Source organism: Zonotrichia leucophrys, chromosome 2, assembly GCF_028769735.1.
Source record: "Zonotrichia leucophrys gambelii isolate GWCS_2022_RI chromosome 2, RI_Zleu_2.0, whole genome shotgun sequence".
Taxonomy (NCBI): domain Eukaryota; kingdom Metazoa; phylum Chordata; class Aves; order Passeriformes; family Passerellidae; genus Zonotrichia; species Zonotrichia leucophrys.
The window spans coordinates 3,153,887-3,177,167 of NC_088171.1; the positions used below are offsets into that span (position 1 = coordinate 3,153,887).

The 23,281-nt window shown below is 48.4% G+C and overlaps 1 protein-coding gene across 2 annotated transcripts; it reads left to right on the top strand.

Annotated features, from left to right (window-relative positions):
• The first annotated feature begins 1,479 nt into the window (after positions 1 to 1,479).
• Positions 1,480 to 22,769, top strand: HHATL (hedgehog acyltransferase like). Of its 2 annotated transcripts, XM_064703789.1 has the most exons (12): positions 1,480 to 1,711; positions 3,359 to 3,509; positions 4,130 to 4,197; positions 4,983 to 5,096; positions 6,033 to 6,227; positions 7,760 to 7,969; positions 12,500 to 12,671; positions 13,969 to 14,113; positions 14,453 to 14,488; positions 15,968 to 16,169; positions 19,544 to 19,685; positions 21,660 to 22,769. In XM_064703789.1, exons 2-12 carry the CDS (start codon positions 3,404 to 3,406, stop codon positions 21,782 to 21,784), a joined length of 1,515 nt encoding a protein of 504 aa, XP_064559859.1. In that variant the 5' UTR covers positions 1,480 to 1,711; positions 3,359 to 3,403; the 3' UTR covers positions 21,785 to 22,769. The 2 variants fall into 2 exon arrangements, with proteins under 2 accessions (XP_064559859.1, XP_064559860.1); XM_064703790.1 differs by lacking the exon at positions 1,480 to 1,711 and having other exon boundaries at positions 3,382 to 3,509; positions 4,134 to 4,197.
• The last annotated feature ends 512 nt before the right edge of the window (positions 22,770 to 23,281 follow it).

Here is a 23,281-nt window from a genome sequence, read left to right on the forward strand (position 1 = left end):
TTGAGATAACATTCAATGGACAGATGAAGAGGACCCCAACTTCTGATATGCCAACTATCAAACTTCCCATCAGTAGAAAACAGACCAAAGCCCAAACTAAACGTGATAACAAGAACAGGCTAAAACCACAGCCAAGAAATAAACACACTCTGAAAAGGCAGACCGAGGAGAAGCCCTGCTAAACATTTCTTAGAACATGAAACTACTTTGGGGGAAAGTTTAATATGCATAATTGTGAATATGTAACAGGCTGATGCAATGGAAATGGTATATAAAGGATGTTTCCAAAACAGCAGGTGAATGCCAAGCACCCAGCCATAAATCTTTGCTTTATTGTCTTTTTCTCCTCTTGTCCTTTATTAAACTTTTACATTTTTACAGGGGAGGGAACCTTGTTTTTCACAAGATTAAAGCTGCTCGTTGGGTGCTGGAAGTGCCAGCACACTGCCCTGGCTGGGGAGAGCCTCTCTGTGTGCACCAGGTGGAAAACAAAACCATGCTAAAAAGGCTTTTTGTTCACAGCCAGTGCAACAGCAGAGCTGCAGATCCTCCCTCCCAGAACACAGCACCTCGCCCCAAAACTAACCAACCATGGAGGGATTTATAAAATCCAAATTTATACAATATAAAATTAATAAAATATAACGTTTTTATAGAATCTCTGCCTTGTTTCTCAGTGCTGACCCCTCAGGCGGCCCAGGGAGACATCCCCAGGGTGAGCTGTGCCCAGATGTCACAGGGGTTGGTGACAGATGTGGGCACTGGGCACAGGCCTGGCCCTGAGGCTGTGCTGTGTTTGCCCACCCTGACATAACAGAGGCCACAGCCCAGCCCTGTCCCTTCCTGTCCCCTCCTGGAACACCCCACAGGTGTTTTGTAGAGATCCCAGGATGTTTAAGGTTGCAAAAGAGCTCTGAGACCATAGAATCCAAGTGCTAAACCATGTCCCCAAAGTGCCACATCTACGGGATTTTTGGAGCACTTCAGGGATGGTGATTCCACCTGCACTGTTCCAGTGCCTGACAACATTTTCAGTGAGGAGATTTTCACTAATATCCAACTTAAATCTCCTCTGGCACATCTTGAGGCCGTTTCCTCTTGCCCTGACACTCCTTACCTGGCAGCAGGAGATGCTGCAGCCTCTGAGCCTCTCTTAGATTTAAACCCTGCCCAAGCTGAGCAGGAACCACACTTCCTTTTGGCTCCGTGCCTCAGTTTCCCCATCCCCACGCAATGATATCTTCCTTTGGAACAAGGTGATGGGGAAAACCCCTCCTAAAAGTGGGGACCAAGGATGGGAGCCGGTCCCTGCCTGATGCTGTGGTTCCCAGGGCTCTCCCAGCCCGGCTCCCCTGGCTCGGGGTGAGTTTGGCAGCCAGCACGGGTCCTCTGAGCAGCTGCCGTGACAGACAGCTCCCGAGCCACCCCCCTCTGCAGCGCTGCTCTAAAATAAAAATACCTCCCGCCCGCTCCGCTCCACTCCCAGCCAAACTTCCTCCGGGGGCAAGCTGGGGGGGACGGCAGCCCAAAACCACCCCTGCCCCCCTCCCCGAGCCGCGCTCAGGGATGCTCTAGGGCAAACCGGCCGCCCCCAGACCCTCGGTGCTTGTCCCCTGTCTGTCCCCTGTCCCCCTGCTGCTGTCCCCATCGCGCTGCCGGACGCTGGATCCCCGACCCTCGCCCGCCTCCCCCCGCGGCCCCGGGGCTCAAGGTCAGTAGCGGGGAGCGGTGCGGGGCTGGGGGGGACACGATGCGGGTGGTGACACTACAGAGGTGACACTTGCTGTCACCTCTGCGTGTCCCTAGCGCCCGCCCGGGGGCCGGGAGGGAGCGGGGGGTGAGGATGATGAGAATAGTGAGGATGGTGAGGATGATGATGATGGTGAGGATGGTGCTGCCCTGCTGGGACCCCCCGAGCCTCCTTGAGCAGCTCGGAGCGATCAGAGTTAAAATCACCCGAGGGGTCCCCGCCAGCCCCCGAGGTTGGTCACCGCCTGCCGCCCGCTCCCTCGCTAAAGAGGAAAAAAAATAAAAAAAATCTTTGAAAGCGTGGAAAGGAGGGGGAAAAAAGCTTTTTCCAGGCACGGCCGTGCGCGCCCTCCAGCCGCAGGGGCACCGCAGAGCGGGGGCAGCGCCCGCCCGCAGCGGCCCCGCACCGGGAGGGAGGGACCGACTGCGGGGGCACCCCCGAAATTCCTCCTCGAGGAATGCGAAATTCCCCCCGTATGAACCCCAAATTCCTCCCGGATAAACCCAAAATTCCGCCCGGGATGAACCCCAAATTCCGCCCGGGATGAACCCGAAATTATCCCCGGGAAGGACCCGAAATTATCCCCGGGATGATCCCGAAATTTCGCCCAGGATGAACCCGAAATTCCCCCCGGGAAACGCGTTTGGTGCACGCCGGGGGGAGATGGGGTCACCCCGCATCGCTGCCAAGGACCTCCCCCAACCCCGCTTAAAAACCCCGGCGACCGAACATAAAATAAACGCTTAAAATGAAAACGATAACTTTAATATTATTTTAATTTTAACATTACTTTAATTTTAATATTATTTCAATTTTAACATAATTTTAATTTTAATATTATTTTCATTTTAATATGGAGTGATTTTAATAACCGCGGAAGCTTTTGCAAAGCGGATGCCAGAGCAGACAGAGGGTGATCGGGCGCCGTTTGCGCCTTAATCCCTTGAGGGCTCTCAGGGATGGTGGCAGGGGGGTGCCAGCACCGGGGGTGTCCCTGTCCCCTCTCCCTGTCCCATTGTCCCCCGCATCGCCCCTGCTCCTGTTTGGGCACCTGCCGGACACTCAGCCGGGGAGGCAAGGCACGTCGCGCCGAGGTTAATTAACCTCGGAGGAGTAATTAGCCCCAGGGCTAATTGCTGCTGATGCCGCCGGGGGGCTCAGCCGTGTCTGCCTAAAGGCTCCTGGCAGGGGAAATTTGGGATCACGGGGATTTGGGAGAGCCGGAGGTTGGGCGAGGTGAGCAGGGGATGGAGAAACCCATCAGGTCCCCTCCATCAGTGGTGTCTCCGTGTCCTGGATCCCCTCCAGGGATCCAAGCAGGAATTAGAGGTGGAGGAAGCCCATCCTGGAGCAGCTGTGAACATCCCAGGGATAATGGGAGGAACAGGAACACCTGGCCCCAAATCCCGGCTCCCGGGTGGGGTTTGCAGGACCCTCTGGGGCACCTGAGTTGTGCCCCAGGTGTGACTCTTTTCTCCATCCCTTCAGCCCTCAGGGAATCCCACAAATCAGAGTTGGGGAGGAGCAGCGGCAGGAATTTAGGGTGTTTGAGGGGCAGTTTTCCCCGTTTTCCCCCGGTTTTCCTCCCTCTCCTCTCTGCCTGCCCAGGTGTGGATCCCTCCCTGGTGCCGGCCGGGGCTGTCACCTCCCACCATGGGGGTTAAGGCGACGCTCCCCAGCTACGAGCTGGGCTTCTATGCCCTGGTGGTGACCTGTGCCGTGCTCTACAGCGGCAGCGGCATCTTCGAGGCATCCAGAGGTAACGCTGCATTCCCTGGGAGGGGCAAAACGGGTGGCAGGCTGCTGCTTTTACAGCTGTTGATAGCACCAGCAGATCCCGGCTTTAACTGCTGCAGAAAACAGATTGGAAATCCTTTTTAAAGGGATTTTTGCCTGGTTGTCTCTTTGTCCCAATTCCCACTGCTCAGGGTAAGAGGGATTTTTGCCTGGTTGTCTCTTTGTCCCTATTTCCACTGTCACAGGTCTCCAGGTAGTGCCACACCAGGCAATCACCACCCTGCCCACACAGGGCTGATTCCCTTTTTTGTTTGTTTGGTTTTGGAGGTTTTTGCTTGTTTGGTTTGGGTTTTTTTCTTGGTTTGTGGTTTTTGGTTTGTTTTTGGCTTTTTTTGTGTTTGGTTGGGTTTTTGTTTGGAAGCCCACAAACCTGAAAGCTTTATGGGATCAGCCAGGGAATTGCTGAAAATTCCTGCAGAAACCTGACTCTTTTGGTTATCCATGGCAATCAGGCAATTTTGGGGTGGGGTGTTTGAGCCCTGGTGGCTTATTATCACAACGATGAAGGTTCTGGGCTTGGTTTGAACCCAGATCCCGTTTCCCAGAGCTGTTTCTCTCCCTGTAACTCTGGTTCTTTTGCAGACAGCATGAACAGAAAGGCATTTCGAGATGGCATAAAGCCAGGCTGGCACTACTTTGGCAGGAAGATGGTGAGTGAGGAAGGGATTGGGCTTTTCTAGCTACAGACAGCCTGGGCAGTGGAGAAACAGAGCTGGGTTTTCTGCTACTGATGCATTTCTGTGAGGTTCACCTGACTTGTATTTTTCTTCCTAAAGTAGTGGGGAAAATACCAGTCCTGCTGAAGCTTTGTGCAGGCTGCCCAGGAACAGAGACTGGACAGAACTAAAGAATAAAGCAGGGATTTATTCAAAGGCCTCCAGGGATGCACCTTGGGCAGCACCAGAGCCCAGCCAGGGCTGCACCCAAGATGAACCAAAATGGCCCCAAAATGCACGAGCGCTCCCGGGCTCTCTCCCTGGGATCAGTTCTGCTCCATTTGCACCTTGCAGTTCATTGTCCCATTCCAGCTTTAGCCCAGGCAGTCCCACCCTGCTTGTTTTTCTCTCTCCAGCCCACGGGGTTTGTGCTCCTGGGCTGAGATTTGGATCATTTGTCCTTGGTGCCCAGCTGGAGCAGGAATTGTTTTGTCTCCCTGCTCTGTGCACAGAGCTCACCATGCCCTGATATGAAGCCCAGACCCACACACTAAAGCAGCACAGAATGGGAAAAATATAAAAGCTAAAACCTGAGGCATCACTGCAGGGCTGTGGATGCTCCACTTTGTGTGTGCCAGGACGAGGAACCTCTGCACATCCCTCCTGGGGTTTTATGTCTGAGCTAAAGTGCTTGGAAGCCCTTGGGTGGAAAATGGGAAGAAAAAGCTCTAAAAGTTGTGGAGCTGGGGGCAGTAAAGTGCCTGGTGCTGCTCCTGCAGGACGTGGCTGATTTTGAGTGGGTGATGTGGTTCACCTCGTTCAGGAACATCATCATCTTCGCCCTCTCGGGACACGTCCTCTTCGGCAAGATCTGCTCCATGACCGTGCCACAGGTGAGCAGGGATTCGGGAGCACCAGGGGTGGCCTGGGATCTGTGGAAAAGTCTTGGGTTTAGTGTTGCTGAAATGGCTCACGAGGTATTGAAGAGTCCTTTTTTCTAGCTTCGCAACCAAAGAAGTCAAAATTCTTTGGCTTTTGCTTTTAAGGTTGTTTATTTTCTCTTATCTATGACATTCTCTCTCTGACCTGCTGGGATCTGTCTGTCAGGTCAGGTTAAGGCACACTGACCACCCCTGGGGTTGTGTTAACTTTTTATACCAAGATCTACCTGTACTTTATTTACAATAATTTTCCAATACCTATCACCTGTGTTAGACAGTCTGTCTCTACTCTAAACCAATCCAGAAGTGTCACCATCACAGCAGAAGATGGAGGGCAAAAAGAAGGAGGGGGACAGGACATGCCCAGATTCCTCCATTTTGCCTCTTGAACCCCCATTCTAAATCCCCAAAATTCTACTTTTTCACCCTGTGACAAATTCACTATCATTCTACTCAAACCCTTGTGGCTTGTAACTCCTCACACAAAGTTGGTAATTGTTTCTATGGGTTAAAATCAAAGGCACAGGTGTTTGTGACTCCGTGCCAAGGTCTCTCAGCCCCTTGCCAGGGTCTGGAGTCCTCCAGGGCAGCCACAGGAATGTCCTGGGTTCTGACAGAAGGGGTTTGGGGATGTTCTGGGCTCAGGGCTCTGACAGGAGGGGTTTGGGGATGCTCAGGGCTCTGACAGGAGGGGTTTGGGGATGTTCTGGGCTCAGGGCTCTGACAGGAGGGGTTTGGGGATGCTCAGGGCTCTGACAGAAGGGGTTTGGGGATGTTCTGGGCTCAGGGCTCTGACAGGGGGGGTTTGGGGATGCTCAGGGCTCTGACAGGAGGGGTTTTGGGGTGTTCTGGGCTCTCCCCACACTGACCCCACCGCTCTCTCCCCAGCACCGTGCTGTGATGTACATGATCTACGGGCTCCTGGCCGTGCTGGCCAGCATGGGGCTGCTCTACCTGATGATCATCCTGTCCCACTGCCTGCTCCTCTACTCGGTGGCCCTGGCCAAGCAGAAGTGGCTCTGCTACGTGGCCGGGCTCTGCTGCCTTGCCTCCTTCAAGGTGGAGCCCTTTGGCTCGTGGCAGGTGGGTCCTGTCCGTGTGTCTGTCCCATTTCCAGCCCACTGCTGTCCATCTCCTCGGGGTTATCCTCCAGAAGGGCTCCTGGAGCAGCCCCAGGCCCTCCTGGCCGTTTCTCCTGCTGCATCAGAGCTCTCACAGCATTGTGGAGGGAAGGGACTGTTGAGGTGTGAGCTTGGGAGTAATCCCTCAGTGTTTATGTCACGTTTTGTGGCTTCATGCTGGTCCAGAACAAAGGAGATCTGAGTCCTTCTTGTGAAGGCTGACCTAGAACAGAGGCTAGACAGGGCTAAAGAATAAAGCAGGGATTTATTGAAAGGATATCCTCAATGGATCCACCTTGGATCCATTTGTCAGCCTGTTGCTGCCCTGTGCCTCAGTTTCCCCATCTGTAACACAGAGCTGAGATGGATGCAGTGATGTCCATCACTTAGGTCACAGCCTAGCTAAGATTTTGTCTCACTGGTGGGTGGAGAGAAGCCCAGAAAGGATTTTACCAAAATATTCAATCCCTTGGCAGGACAGTGCTGTCTCTCCCTGCCTCCAAAGGTGTGTTCCCTCCTTCTCCATCAATCCCAAACAATTGGCTCTGCTTTACTCTGTGGGGACACCTGTGACAGGGTGACATTGCCACCAAAACCAAAGCCTGTGTGACCAACAGCTGCTTGGTGACGTGGCCAAGAGGATCTGCCACTTCCTGACTGCCCTGAGCTGCAGGAGCCAGCTGGGAAATCGAGCCCCAGTTTTCCCTTTCCAGCTCATTAACTTCAGAGACAATTGGTGTCAGAGCATAATTAGAGGTTTTCCTTGAACTGAAAACTAAGCTGGCAGAGGTCAGGGTTAGAGGAGATGCTAGGAAAAAAATTCCTCACTGTGAGGGTGGAAAAAGGGGCCCTGGCAGAAGTGCCCAGAGAAGCTGTGGCTGCTCCTGGATCCCTGGAAGTGCCCAAGGCCAGGTTGGATGGGGCTGGGATAGTGGAAGGTGTCCCTGCCATGGCAGGGGTGGCACTGGATGGGCTTTAATGTCCCCCCAACCCACACAATTCTCTGCTGCCCCAGTGTGAGGGTGTTCACAGGGGTCCCAGGATGAGGGAAGAGATGAGAATGTTGAGCCCATATTTCAGAAGGCTGATTTATTATTTTTTTACATATATTATATGAAAAGGAAATGATAGATTAAAACTATACTGAAATAATAGAAGAAAGGATTTCATCAGAAGGCTTGAAAGGAAAGGAATGATAACAAAAGCTTGTGACTCTCAGAGTCTGATACAGCTGGACTGTGATTGGCCATTAATTAGAAACAACCAACATGGACCAATCAAAGATGCACCTGTTGCATTCCACAGCAGCAGATAATTATTATTTTTCTTTTCCTCTGAGGCTTCTCAGGAGAAAAATCCTGGCAAGGGGATTTTTCATAATATATCACAGCAACACCCCAGGAGTGGTGTCCCCCACGCAGCGAGGCAGCACAGAAGGGACACCACGTTCCTGGTGGTAATCTCTGTTTCTGTTAATCTCTGTTTCCTGCCCAGAGCGGGTTTGTGACGGGAGCTTTTGATCTCCAAGATGTGCTTTTCTACGGAGGCTGCACCTTCACCATCATGCGCTGCATGAGCTTCGCCCTCGAGAGCTCCCAGAAGGAGGAAGGCATCTACTCCATCTTCGACCTCCTCAAGTACAACTTCTACCTCCCCTTCTTCTTCTTCGGGCCTGTCATGACCTTTGACCAGTTCCATGCCCAGGTGAGTCATCCTGAAGCCAGGCTGGAGCAGGATCTCTCCCCAGAGTTTACTTGCTTGGGGTCAATGTCTGCAAAAACCCCAACTTTTGCCACAGTGAGGATGCAAATGGTTGTTGAACTTCTTGTGGTCACCTCTAGTCTGTGGGGGGCCATTTCTGTGGGGAAGGGCATAAACTGATGGATTTTTAAGCTTATTTTGGGGGTTTTTTTGGCCATTTTCACTGGCCAATTCACAATGGAAGGTCTTGCTGTGATGTCCTTGCTCCCTGGGCATCTGCACTGCTCCGTGCCTCAGTTTCCTTGTGTTGTCACCCCTGCCCCTTCATGGTGAGGGCCACACATGGGACCTCTGCAGGCTGTGACAGCAAGGACATTTGTCTCCCATTTCTATCCAGCTGCTTCACCAAGGGATGGTTTGTGTGTCTTTAGATCAAGTTATTTCTCAGGAAATAAACAAGATTGGGTGGAAGGCTGAGCTCCAGCAGTCAGGGCCTCCTTTAATACCCTGATGCCCCAAGTCTTTGGCTGTTCCACACAACCAAGGGAATTTTGGATGAGCAGATTTCAAACAGAAATGGAAAATCCCAGCAGAAGCCTGGCCTGGGAGCTCTGGAGCTGTTCCACACTCCAAGATCAAGGAAAACAATAATGCTGTGTCCCCCCTCACTCTTCCCACCTCAACCTCCTTCTGCACCAAGGATCAGCCCTGGCCACCAGAGCAAGCTGGTGATGCTGGCAAAGGGAGGAGTTTGGTCAGCACTGGTGTGTGGAGGATTCCCACCACCACCACCACCCCCGGTTGCTTTTGCAGAAGAACAGCTACACTGAGTTTTTGGACCCAAATTGATGCCTGGATATATGAATGTTTTGGAAAAATATTTGTGGATTCAGAAGAAAAACTAACCCAGGGCAGGGGAGAGCTCAGAGCCTCAGGGTGAGGAGAAGACTGAAGGCCCACCAGCCCAGAACCTTCTCTCACACTTGGAGCTGTTTTGGTTGCCTAAGAAAGGGTTTGTGTGACGGTGTTCACAGGGGTTCTTGGATGAGGGAAGACACGAGGATCTGACTCCATGTTTGAGAAGGCTGATTTATTATTTTATGGTATATATTACATTAAAACTATACTGAAGGATAGAAGAAAGGATTTCATCAGAAGGCTGGCTAAGAATAGAATAGGAAGGAATGATAACAAAGGTTTGTGGCTCAGCTCTCTGTCCAAGCCAGCTGACTGTGATTGGCCATTAATTACAAACATCCAACATGGGCCAATCAAAGCTCCGCCTGTTGCATTCCACAGCAGCAGATAATCAATGTTTACATTTTGTTCCTGAGGCCTCTCAGCTTCTCAGGAGGAAAAATCCTAAGGAAAGGATTTCTCATAAAAGATGTCTGTGACAGGTTTGCACTGGGGTGTTTCCTCCAGGATGAGCCATGATCCCAGTCCTGCTCCTTGCTTGCTCTTCACCTGTGCAATTTACAACTTCATGATGCCTCTTAAAAGGAACAGGAGCCCTTGGGTCTTACTGGACATATTAAAAATGATTTTTAGAGCATTGGACCCTGAAGATCATAAGGTCAGCTCTAGTGTCCCCATCAGGAATGCAGCCAGGAACCTACAAATGGGGACAGGAAACTCCTCAAGTCTCCAACACCTGAACTCCCACTTCTCCTGCAGAGCTGCATCCAGGGGGAGTTTTATTTCTGCTCCTTTGCACAACCCCAAACCAGGCTGTCTAAAGCCATTTAATGAGCAATTCCCCTCTCTGCTAATTCAAACCCCAAAGGCACAAGGATTAAAGTCCCCAACCCTTCTTCCCCTACCCTGGGCAGGGGTCCTGGCTTGGCCTGGCCACCACTGCCATCTCCTGGCTACATCCCCCCTGCACTGCTGGAGGTGAATTCTTAATTGTCCAAGAGCAATTAGGGCAGGAGGCAGGTGGAGCCCTTCCCCAGGGTGGGATGTATGGCCCTGTTAGAGATTGGATCTGTCCCTTTGCATCCTACTGGTCCCACATCATGGTGGAGCTCTTGCATCTCTATGAGAGATGGGAACTCATCTGTACCAGGGCTTGGCCAGCCAAATTTGGGTGGAGAAGCATCATTCTTGCTGAGATCAAGGGAACAAATCCCTTGATTTGGGTCTCGATTTGGATCTCTAGGGCTGGGAGTGTTGGTGACACAGCCCTGACCCCAAGAAGGTGGTGGCCAAGTGCTGGCACCACACACAGATGTGAGGACAAGAGCAAACAACCTCAAGTTGCACCAGGGAAGGTTTAAACAGGATAATAGGAATAATTTTGTCAAGGAAATGGTTGTTAAGCATTGGAACAGGCTCTCCAAGGCAGTGGTAGAGTCACCATCCCTGGAGGTGTTTAGTGCTGGGTTAATGGTTGGGCTCAATGATCTTAATGGATTTTTCCAGCCTAAACCATCCTGAGATTCCATGGCAGGAGGGTTCTGTGCCCATCCACACATCTCCATGCCAGACCCTCTCCTTCCTCAGCTCAGGGTCCAGCGACCTCTTTGTATCCTCAAGACACCTGGTACTTAACAGGCATGGAAAAAACATCTGGCAAAGGCTTTAATTCTCAGGAATCATCTGGATTTGACAACAGGGCTGGTGCAGCAGCCTGTAGATTATGCAGGGAGAGCTCCCACCTCTCGCAGGGAATAAAGGGGAAGTAATAAACATAAGAGGATTTTGAATACAGCAGCGATTTTATGGCCATGCGGGGAAGCAAGGACATGGCTCTGCCCTGTGTAATCCTGAGAGCTCGCTCTGGTGATGGTTATGTGACAATGAGCAGGGATGTGACAGCTTCTGGAGGCAAAACCCAGGCCCTGTTTGTGCAGGAGACAGCAAAAATGAAATTCCCACCAATTCAGGACAGCCCCTCGATCAAGTCTCCCTTTCATTTACAGCAGGAATCTCCAGCAGAAACCTCAGCCATCATCAGTTCTCCTCCTCCTCGCAAATGACCCTGGACAAAAATACACCAGGCCCTGGCAGAGCTGTCAGGCTGGGATTCCAACCCTGGAATCCATCTTGGAGATGTAATGGGTGCAAGCATTTTCTCACTCTTAGTGCCTTTTGGAAGGGGTTGTCCTTAAGCAAAGTTGATTTCCTGAGCACGCTGCTGCAGAAAGAGCATGAAACCCTGGGAGCTCCCTGGTCAGAGTGGATTTCAGCCCATCTAGAGTCCCTGAGGACAGTCAGGCCTTTGACCACACACTTGCTCTGCTGGAAAACCCCTGGGAGCAGCAGGGTGATGCAGCAGGGACATCCCTGCTGTCCTCAGCCCTGCTGTGGGTGGGACACGTCCTGCTCCTTGTGCATGCGCTCACCTCAGCCAGCCCTTGGGAATTCCTTAATCAGTGCAAACTTGGGCAATGTAGTCCACAGTGTGATCTTGGCCCTGGTTTAGGGCAAATTTGGGAGAAAACCTCCAAAGGGGGCCCCTCCAGCAAGCAAACCCACACAGCCCCTCCCCCCAGCAGTTTGGGAAGGATTCCTGGGAGAGAAGTGGAAAGAACCTGTTTATTTAACAGGCACAGCAGCCCCAGCACACAGAATGAACAATACCAGGTGACACCACTCTGAAAAAGATGACAAATTCAGAAAGTCTCTCTGGGGGTGGTTGCTCTGTTATCAGTCCCTCCGGTGCTGGGGCAGCTGCTGCCCAGAGTAGGCCCCGGGTAGGCCACAGGGTGCAAACTCTCAGTGTTCCCAGGGCCCAGTGCGGAGCAGGCTCAAGTAGGCCCAAAGAAAGGGAAAGGAAAAACAGTCCAGGGAAAAATTTGGACTGCTTAGCTAAACTAGCTAATGAGCAGAAGCAAAAAGCAAGAGTAAAGCAAAAGTAGCACTATGTACTGCCCCCATCTCTGTGTTCCACCAGCTGTGGACGAGCAGGCTGATAGCAAAACCAAAACAAGACTTTCACTCTTCAGAGCCAAACTTGAAGGTACAGAACATGATATCCAGCATAAACAGAACACACAAATGGGGATACAAGCATCATAATGTCACCCTAGGAGAGACCTCTAAAGGGGAATGTTGAATCAATCTCTGTTTGGACCTTGGCCATCCTTGTGGATGAAGGAACAACACCCATCCTGTCTGTGGGCTCAGCCCTGCCCTGTGACCGGGGTCTGAGGATGAGGAAGGAGATGAGGATCTGACTCCATGTTTCAGAAGGCTTGATTTATTATTTTATGATATATATTACATTAAAACTATACTAAAAGAATAGAAGAAAGGATTTCATCAGAAGGCTGGCTAAGAATAGAAAAAGAAAGAATGATAACAAAGCTTGTGTCTCAGACAGAGAGTCCAAGCCAGCTGTGCTATGATTGGCCATTAATTAGAAACAACCACATGAAACCAATCACAAATGCACCTGTTGCATTCCACAGCAGCAGATCATCATTGTTCACATTTTGTTCCTGAGGCCTCTCATGAGGAAAAATCCTAAGGAAAGGATTTTTCACGAAAGATGTCTGCGACACTGCCCCCGTTTGTCCCTCCCTGCAGGTGAGCACCCGGGAGCTGAGGCGCAAGGACGACGAGATGAAGAGCATCCGTGTCAATGCCCTGCTCCACGTGGGGGCCATCGTGGCTGTGGACATCTTCTTCCACTTCTTCTACATCCTCACCCTCCCTTCTGACCTGAAGTTCGTGAACCGCCTCTCGGACTGGTCCTTGGGTGAGTGGCTGTGCTTGGGCACCTTCACCCCCGTGCTCAGCTCCAAGGCACTGGGGAGGGACCCAGATCTCCATCCACCCCCCTTGAGAGGCTTTGGGAATGCCTGTGTTGGACAGGTTTGAGTAAAAAGCTCCTCATCCTTGCTCTGGCCATGCACAGAGTTGGGCTGGGCAGCCATGGAAGGCACATGGTGCTGGTCTGGCCTTTTCACAGGATAAATTCTTTAGTTTGGGTTTAGGAAGCTGAGCACCAAATTGTTTTAGTTGCCTTTGGACTGGGAGGGAGCTCAGCACCTCTAAAAAATCAGCAGGACAAAGCAAACCATGTGCAGCAATGCAAAGCCTGATTGGATGTAAGGAAAGTTGTCCACAGAGTGGTCAAACACTTGGAGAGGTGCCCAGAGAGGTTATGAATTGTCCCAAAAGAGTTTGTTCAACACTTACATGGACAATGTCCAGGGCAATGTAATCTCTACCTAAAGGTGGGTGTTCCCCAAGCATGGCTGGGCTAGAGACCTCCAGAAGGCAAATTCCCAGGATAAGTGATGGGAGCAGCACTGGCAGCTGGAGAGAGGGTTCCAAATGATCAAATCCATGTCTGATGGCAGCATTTCAGACACCAGCACACAGCAGGGGCCAAGCAGGGGCTGGAGGAGCCTCCTGTTCCTCCAGAGTGTCAGCTCAAGGCCAGGATAAAATTCTAATGCAGTTGGAGGGGTACTAACATGGATTTAGGTGTCCCAAGAGCCCTGGCTGGATGGATTCCATGTAACTCCAGAGGGAGCTGAGCTCTTCTGACTGTTCTGACCATGGTGGGACTGGTCAGATTTTCCCTTTATCTGGGAGCTGGATCCCACCAAGACAGGGGTATTTTAGCAGCTCTTTGCAGAGACATTTGAAATCTTTAGGAGCTGTCCCTGCAGGGTTTGTTTCCCAGTGCCAGACACCTCTCCAAGTCAGAGGTTCTGACCCTGGCTCTGCTGCAGCATGACATCCATGGCCAGAGGGAGCTGAGATGAGGGGAATTTTGATGGAGGTGCCAATAAAAGCTCAGAGGGCAGACCTGAGAACTGCTTAACAAGCCTCAGAGGAAAGGCACAATGATGGAATAAATGACTGCATAAACAGAATTTCTTGGACTACTAAGACCAATAAGCTGTTTGCTCCCTCATACCCTAAGAAGAAATCCCCCTTTGGTTCAGGCCTCCTAAAAAATTAGTTTTAAATTATTTGCTCTGCAGGAATTCTGATACATTTTGTGTTCCTTTTTCCCTGTTTGGCTCACATTTTTGCTCCAGCTGGCCTGGCCTATTCCAATCTGGTGTATGACTGGGTGAAAGCTGCTGTCATGTTTGGGGTCATCAACACCATTGCTAGACTGGACCACCTGGACCCACCCCAGCCCCCAAAATGCATCACCATGCTCTACATCTTTGCTGAAACGTGAGTACCCTGAAGGAAGAGTGATGGAGCTGGACACGACCTGTGTGGAGGGGAGGACACCTGGGCTGTCCTGGGCAGCAGCTCTGTGAGCTGGAGACCTCCTGAAACCATAGCCTGGACCTGGCCAGAACCCAGGGAAATATTCCTAGGTAGGGAGAAATGGATAAGGAGAAAAGTTAAACCACATCTCTTGTGGGATCTGTCCAAGGAATGAGCCTGGAGGAGTTCTGTGAGCAAGGTCCATGATGTGCCTTGCCAGGGCATTGGGGGTTTCCTCTGTTTCAACAGGTTTTTATTGTCATTGTGTGTTTTAACCTGTTCTTACCATCTTATTTTTAGGCATTTTGACAGAGGGATTAATGACTGGCTGTGCAAGTAAGTGTCTGGTCTGGTTCAAGATCTTCCCTTCCATCCCAGAGAAATGAAGCATCACATGCTGTTCATCCCATAGCTGGGGTGTCCTCTCTTCTGGATAAATTCCACTATTTGCTCTATTTAGTCCCTTTGAAATTAATTGCACAAAGAGCAGCAGCCCCCTCCTCCAAAGCTGGCAATAAGAGTGCTGTCCCAAAATCCCTTTAAGTCTGGTGGGTTTAGGGTTCCCCCAGAGGAGGAAGAGCCAGGTTTACATTTCTCCAGGAGGAAAGGGGAACTGAGTACTGTAGCTCCATCTGCATCTTCCTCAGCCCTTCAGCTCCCTTCATCCATGAGTTCACACCAGCAGACCTCTGCTGAGAGCGGTGGTGGCTGCTCTGTGGTAAAATCCTGAACACCAGCACGTGTGAGAGACCCCAAGTTTTACCTGCCAGAGGGGGAAAGGTGGATATTTTGTCCTTTAGGATTTATAGGTTTGTAGGAACAAAAGTCCCAAGTGGTTGAGGCACAGCAAAAATCAATTTATTGCCATAACATCCCTCCTGTTTTACTGGGATGTTCTGGGCTGACCTCTCTGTGAGGAGCTTGGGAAAAGAAAGCCCAGAGGGATCTCCTGGAGTACAGGGAGTGGTGGTGATGGTGTTCACTGGGGTCCCAGGACGAGGGAAGAGATGAGGATCTGACTCCATGTTTCAGAAGGCTGATTTATTATTTTATTATACATATTATATTAAAAGAAAATTATCTATTAAAACTATACTAAAGAATAGAAGAAAATTATTTCATCAGAAGGCTTGGAAGGAATAGAATGGAATGATAATAAAATTTTGTGACTGACCAGAGTCCCAACACAGCTGGACTGTGATGGGCCATAAATTAAATTATATATTAAAACTAAATAATACATTAAAACTAAAGAATAGAAGAAAAGGATTTCATCAGAAGGCTAGCAAGCAAAAGGAAAAGGAATGATAATAAAATCTTGTGAGTGACCAGAGAGTCTGAGACAGCTGGACTGTGATTGGCCATTAATTAAAAACAACCACATGAGACCAATCACAGATGCACCTGTTGCATTCCACAGCAGCAGATAATCAATGTTTACATTTAATTTCTGAGGCATCTCAGCTTCTCAGGAGAGAAAAATCCTTGCAAAAGGATTTTTCATAAAATATATCTGTATTTTTCATAAAATATGTCCGTATATTTTCATAAATTGTATTTTATTTTATCATCATATATAATTTATAATTTATATATAAATTATATATAATTTATATATTAAAAATAAAAACAACTACAAAAACAAACAAAAATTAAAATACAATACTATAAATTAATAAATTATAATCATATATAATATTTTATAATATATAATTTATAATTTAGATATAATTATATAATTTTATAGAATATAATATATAAATGCATATTATAGAATTTATATAAAAAACATTAACCACCTTCCCTGGCTTTTAGGTACGTGTATGACCACATTGGAGAGAACCACGACAACATCCTGAAGGAGCTGGTGGCCAGCATCACCACCTTTGCCATCACCACGCTCTGGCTGGGGCCCTGCCAGGTCGTTTACATCTGGTCCCTCGTCAACTGCTTCGGCCTCAACTTCGAGCTCTGGGTGCAGAAGTTCTTCCAGCTGGGGCCCTTTGCCAAGCTGGAGGTGAGGGCATGGACATGGGGATGGGGATGGACATGGGGATGGGGACAGCTCCAGGGGGATGGGGACCAGCTCTGGGGCTGGGAAATGTCTGTGCCTGGAGGGAGCTCACACTGGGTTGGAAGGGTTGGGTTTTTGGGTGAGAAAGGAAAGCAGAATCCCTGAGGATGCCACGGGGCTCCTGCCTGGAGATCTTTCCTGTGGCCTTCAAAATCATGGAATTATTAAGGCTGGAAAACACCAGCAAGTCCAGCTGCACCACCACTGTGGTGGTGTTTGCAGGGGTCCTAGGATGAGGGAAGAGATGGGAATCTTGTTGTTGACTCTATGTTTCAGAAGGCTGATTTATTATTTTGTGATATATATTATATTTAAAGAAAATGATAGATTAAAATTATACTAAAAGAATAGAAGAAAGGATATCATCAGGAAGCTAGCAACAAAAGGAAAGGAATGATGATAAAATTTTGTGACTGACCAGAGTCCCAACACAGCTGGACTGTGATTGGCCATTGATTAAAAACAACCACATGGACCAATCAAAGATACACCTGTTGCATTCCACAGCAGCAGATAATTATTGTTTATGTTTCATTTCTGAGGCCTCTCAGCTTCTCAGGAGAAAAATCCTAGCAAAAGTATTTTTCATAAAATATATCCGTGACACACCACCATGTCCACCACTAAACCACATCCTTTAGTGCTGTATCCATGGGGTTTTTGAACATTTCCAGGGTTGGTGACATCCCTGGACAACCCTCGGGATCAGGCACTGAGCTGTGCAAGGGAAGCTCAGTCCTGGTGCTCTGTGTCCCCTCATCCCATGCACTTTGTCACTCACCCAGAGCAAACAAACTCCTGTGCTGCTTCACAGGGAAATTAGATTGGAATTTAGATTGGGGTGGAAATTCCAGAGGGAAAACAGAGGTCAAAGAGAAGCAGGAATGCATCTCCAATGAGGCATCAAAGTGTCACAGATGGACACAAAATTTGAGATATCTGTCAATATCTGTCCTTGGGAATAGCTCTATGCACATGGGGAATATTCTATGGGGAATATCCAGATCCTAGGGGGAAGTGTTTATATATTTCCTTATGGGATTAATTTGTTCTTCTTGTTCCACAGAGCATCTTGGCATTCTCAGTGCTTTTGATCTGATTTCTTTTGAAATCAAGTGTTTGGATGCTAAAACAAATGATTTTAAATAATAATAATTTAATAATAATTTTAATAATATTTTAATAATACTTTCAATAATTTGTGCCTTTTGTTTGGGACCAAGGCGTCTCAGGGACATACTGGAAAAAAAAAATCTTTAAAACTTACACCCTGAAAACAAATATCTTCCTGTTAGAATCCTAAATACAAGAAACTCTCAGAACTTTAAACCTGTAAACTAAAGCTTAGAATTAAACTCAAGATTTAATGTAAAACCTTAAAAAAACCTTCCAACCCTAAATACTAAAACTAAAAATATAAATTTATAATTTAAAACAAAACCGTGTTAAACTAAATTTTAAAAATTTAAAGTTTTAAAGTTTAAAATATAAAAATTAAAATAACTGCAAAAAACCACAAAAATTAAAATGCAATACTATAAATTAATATATCCTCATATATGTAATGTATATTTTATATCCTTATATAAAATTTATATATTATATACTTTTATAGACTATAATATATAAATGTATACAAGATAATTTATAATTATATATAATTTATATATCATATATATTAATTAACTAAAAATCTTACCCTATAACACAAATCCATAAAACAAAATATTTAAAAATTAAATAAAAACCATAAATATCCTTATTAACAATATTTTATTAATCAGTAACTCCTTAAACAGCCTTAAAACTAAAAATCGTAAAACATTCTAAACCATGATATAACGATATAAGCGGAATTCACCCCTCCTACCTATAAAAAGTCAAATATAAATATGAAATATATTAACCACATAAATATAAAAAAACATAATTTTAAAAAATCACATCATCAAAATAAAATAAAAATAAAAAATAAAAATAAAAAATAAAAATAATATAAATGAATATATAAAATATAAACCACATAGGAAAAAAACCCCACAATTCAAAGATCCCATCTCAAATTCCTTCAAAAAAATATATTCCATCCATTAAAATAGAATGGAAGGAATATATTTTTTGGAAGGAATTTGAGATGGAATTTATTATATAATTTGTATTATATTTTAATATATAAAATATAATACAAATAAATATATAAAATATTTTAATATATAAAAATAAATTATAAATATTTAATAATAAAAATAATAATAAAATATAAGAAAATAAACCCCAATTCAAAAATCCCATCTCAAATTCCTTCCAATAAATTATCATAAGTTCCTTATTTCTTTTTTCCCAATTTAAATCCTGGAGGCCTTAAATTAGTTAAAGATCTGCTTTGAATACAAACCACGGAGAGAATCCTCCTGTTTGCTCTCCTGCTTGAACTCCTAATCAGATTAAGGCTCTGGAGGCAGTGAAATCCCCTTCCCTGCAGCACCACAATTCCCAGCCCTAAGTAGCCTGGGGGCTCTTTGAAGGCTGCTCTAAACTCCATCCCTGCTCCACTCACAGCAGCTGATCCTGGAGATTATGTGCCACTGACAATTCCACTCTGCTGCTGTCATTGGTTTTTGAGCTCTTTTTTTTCTCTCTTTAATTCCTAGGGAACTATTTTTAACGGGAGCCAGGAGTGATTTGCATGTAGGGCTAATAATAATCCTGGGATACAACAGATTCTTCTGCCTTGAGGAGTGGCAAGAGGTGGAGAAAGGAGGATTCAACCATTTCATTTTAAAGAGGATCTGAGAGAGCTGGAGAAGGACTTGTGACAAGGATGTGGAGGGACAGGACAAGGAGAAATGGATTTAAACTGACAGAAGGAAGATATTGAGAAGGAATTCTTCTCTGTGAGGGTGCTGAGGCCCTAGTACAGGCTGCCCAGAGAAGCTGTGGCTGTTTCTGGATCCCTGGCAGTGCCCAAGGCCAGGTTGGATGGGGCTTGGATCACCTTGGGATAGTGGAAAGTGTTCCTGCCATGGCAGGGGGTGGAATGGATGATCCTGAAGATCCCTTCCAACCCAAACCCTTCCATGTGTCTGTGATTCTACAATTACCATGAAACTGTGTCTAACATCTTGCCCCTGCCCATGGGACCCAGCCCAGGGTCCCTAAAGCACTTTTGTCCTTTCCTTGTCCTTTCATTTCTTCATTCCAGAGGCACTGAAAGCTGCTCTGATTTTTGCCTCCTCTCTGGGATCCCAGCTGGGGCTGCCCCAGTCACCCCCTTGTCCTTAGAGAGCCTTTTCCCTCTGCTCCTCTCTCCTCCACAGGCCAAGCTGTCAGGGGCCATGTCTCGGCGGATCAGGGCAGCTTTTGGGGCTGTGAACTTCTGGGCCATCGTCCTCTACAACATCCTGGCCCTCAACAGCCTGGAGTTTGCTCTGCTGGTGACCAAGAGACTCCTCGTGATGGGTAAGGTGCTGCCAGCCTTCCCCACTGAGCACCCCTGTCTGAACCTGAGCACTGGGATTCTGAATCCTTTTGGGTCCAAAGTGCCCTGACCACTGTTTTGTGATGCGGCTGTTCCAAATGTCCTTAATTCTTCTGCAAAAAATGGTTTCTTAGCCCTGCCTGCTCCTCATTGAGTGTTCTGGGGTGCCAGCTGCCAGCCAGGTCTGTTTGTACAGCTCCTGGCACAGCCTGAGCCTGGTTCAGCCTCCCTGGAGCACTGCAGAGGTCACATTCACCTCTCCAAGCAGGGCTGAGTCCCTGCCTGTGAAATGTCCCCTTGCTGGAGACAGGGACTGACCCCTCCTGCCTCATTTCCTCTGCTCCAGCAGATATTCTGCATCATCCCAAAGGCAACAGGTACAAATCCTCATCCTGCATGTCTTGGTTTGGAAAGACAGGAGTCTGCTAAGGAAGGCAGGAGCCTCCCCTGAAATGAAGAATGTAAACCCTTTCCACCCCTCCCAATTGCTATAAATTTTAAATTAAGGGGCTCTTCAGGCAAAAAATATGGGAGCAGGAAATAACAGTTCTTTAATAGGGAAGAAAATAAAAACATAACCAATGCAGTACACTAGAACAACACTGACAGAGTCAGAACCCAGCCTGACACCCTGTGGGTCAGGGTGTTGGTGGCAGTCCCATTGGAATTGTGGCTCAGCCCTCCTGCAGTGTCAGGGGTGGTTCTGCTGGAGCAGGGATCCTGTAGAGAAGGATGGATTCTTCCTCTGAAGATCCAGTGGAAGGAGAGGCAGCTGCTGTTCCTCTGGGGAATCCAGTGGAGAAGCCGTGCTGGTGTCTCAAAAACCTCTGGATTATATCCAGGTAGGAATGCTTGGCTCCTCCCTCTGGGCTCACATCTCCCAATGGGATGCTGTAGTTCTTATCATTTCTTATTTAATGCAGTGACATTCATTAGTCTGTTATCTGCAGATGTCCTCCCAGAGGGAGGAGTGATTGTGATCACTCAGAGAGAGAGATAAGGAAAAATGCCCCCTTGACAAAAGACAACTGCCATACAGATGGTAACAGAATACATCTCACCTTGCAATCTGGAACAGCACATTTCTAATCAGTGGATTGTGGCACTGTTCTGAAGTCTTCTTGAGCTGCCCAGGGTATAAATAGCCCTGAGGAGCCCTCTCTGGGATGGGGATGGATAATGTCACGCTCGCTGTGCCAGGAGTGCCTGCCCGCTGAGCTCGCTGGCTTTTGCTGGTTGCATTATTCATTGCACAGCTCCTGTTTTAGCAGGAGCAAACCCTGGATCCACCTCTCTGCTGTGGAGACCAGATCTGTGATTGCAAACACTGTCAGACCCTTCTGAAGAGGAGGGAGAGCTCTGTCACTGACGTAGGTGACAAAAATACGTATTTTCCTGGGAGGACACTGTGTCCCCATGAAGTGCAGGACAAGGAGACTTCAAAGCAGTGCCACAATGCACTGATTAGACATGTACAGACTGCAGGATGAGGATTTGTCACCTTTGGGATGAGGCAGGGGGTCTGCTAGAGCAGAGGAAATGAGGCAAGACAAGGCTGGGGTTGATGCTCAGCATCAGTGAGGCCCAAAGCTTCCAGAAGGTCACAGAGCTGAGCAACGATGGACATGGGCAGGTTCAATGGGCAGAAAGTCAACCATGATTTCTGAACTTGGGGAGAAGAAGGATTTTGGGAGGTAAGAGGGGCTCAAAACCCCTCCAGCATGTCCCCACTGCAGTCCACTGTGCTTTGGTGGGTTCAGCTTCACCTCAAATCCAACCCTGAGCATTTCCCTCTTGCTGAAGCCGCAGGGCTGGATCGATGACAAAAAATGTCACTGGCCACCATGATCTTGTGGGACCTCCCAAACCCATCTGAGAGGCAGCTGTGCTGGGGTGAAGAACTGGCCTTGTCAGGCCAGCACAGCTGCGTGACCAGGTCTCCCTCCCTGCCCTAGGTTTCCCTGAGAGCACCTTGTCCATCTGGTTCATCACCTACTGCGGTGTGCAGCTGATCAAGGAGCGCGAGCGCATCCTGGCCATCCAGGAGGAGGAGAAGGGGGACAAGGCCAAGCTGGAGTAGGGGAGCCTTGTCCTGAAGCTTCACCTCCCTTCCAGCCACTGCTGCCAGGCCAGGCACCGTTCAGGGCTCTGCAAGCCCTCCTGACAATCGGACTGCTGTAGCTCATCCACGTAGACGTCACCTGGAAGGCACAGGTCACCCCCTTGCTGCAGGGAAGATTTTCCATCAGGCACAGCGGGTGTTTCACAGTCTCCCCAGGCGTGGCAGGATGCTGAGGCAGCTCCCAGGATGTTTCTTCCATGCCAGAGCCATCCCTGTTGTTTTCTGACCCTCTGAAGTGTGCAGGCTCAGAGATTTCACCCCCTGCTTCCCTTGGTGCACCAGCACTGGGCTCCCCTCAGCCCTTGTCTCCCAGAGGAGACTCTCCAGGCCCCATGGCTGGAGGTTTTAGGGCCCTGCACTGCTGGATCTGTGACCACCCTGCTGTGACACGTGTCCTGGGACTCAAGCCAAACCCCACCTCAGTTTTTTTACATGCTATGGACAAAGGTCTAAGCTCACATTCCTGCCCATGGCTGAGGGACAGAAGGTGCTGCAGCCACCCCTTGCTCACCTCCATCCCTTTCCTCAGCTGCCTTTGGTGTGCACAGCCCAGTGAGCACACAGCTGAGCACAATCCAAGGAGAAAAGCCCCAGGTGAAGGTCAGGGAGTGGGGCTGGGTGGTGGAGGGAAAGCCCATGGGAGCCTCCTTGGAGAATCAGACTTTGGGAGCGTGTGAAACACAGTGCCTTGGGGAAAAGGTGGGTTTGTGACACAGAAATAGCTCTCTTGCACTTTAGAGTAACTCTCAGTGGCCTTATGTCTGAGTTCTGTCTGTCTGGGGCAGGACCCACACCCTCTGCAGTGGGGTTGAGACCTTGGTGCATCCCTCTGGGGGAAACAGGATGGGTTCTTGCCAGCTTTCAGCTCTGCCAAAGCATTTTGTGGATTTGTCCCTGGTAAATGTCTCTTATTTATGTAGCCAATAAATGTTGGATAACTCTGGCACCTGTTGCTCATCCCTGTTAATGCTGCTGGCTGCAGGTGACACCCCTGGAAATACCTGAGCTGAGAGGACAAGGATCTGTTTGCAGGTCCTCACCTGCCCCCCAAAAAGTGACACAAGACATTTGTGACTTCAGCACAAACCCATTTGCCATCACCAGACTGGAGTTTGGACTGCAGCTGGATTCATATTCACCTTTATTTTGACTCTGCTTTTGCGTGTCATCACCAGACTGGAGTTTGGACTGCAGCTGGATTCATATTCACCTTTATTTTGACTCTGCTTTTGTACATATCTTGATCCTGTGGCCAGCAAACTTCACTCATGTGGGTTTTGGGTTAGAAGCCAGGTTGTTTTTACTTTTGTGAGCCTCCCAACAATTCTGGGAGTAAGGGGCAGGCATTGTGCCTTGGTGGCACCTTGTCACATCCCTTTTTGACACATCTGTCACTGCTGGACTTTTCATGGGTGCTTCTTGGCATCTCCGTTATTTCAGATTTACGTTTTCCAT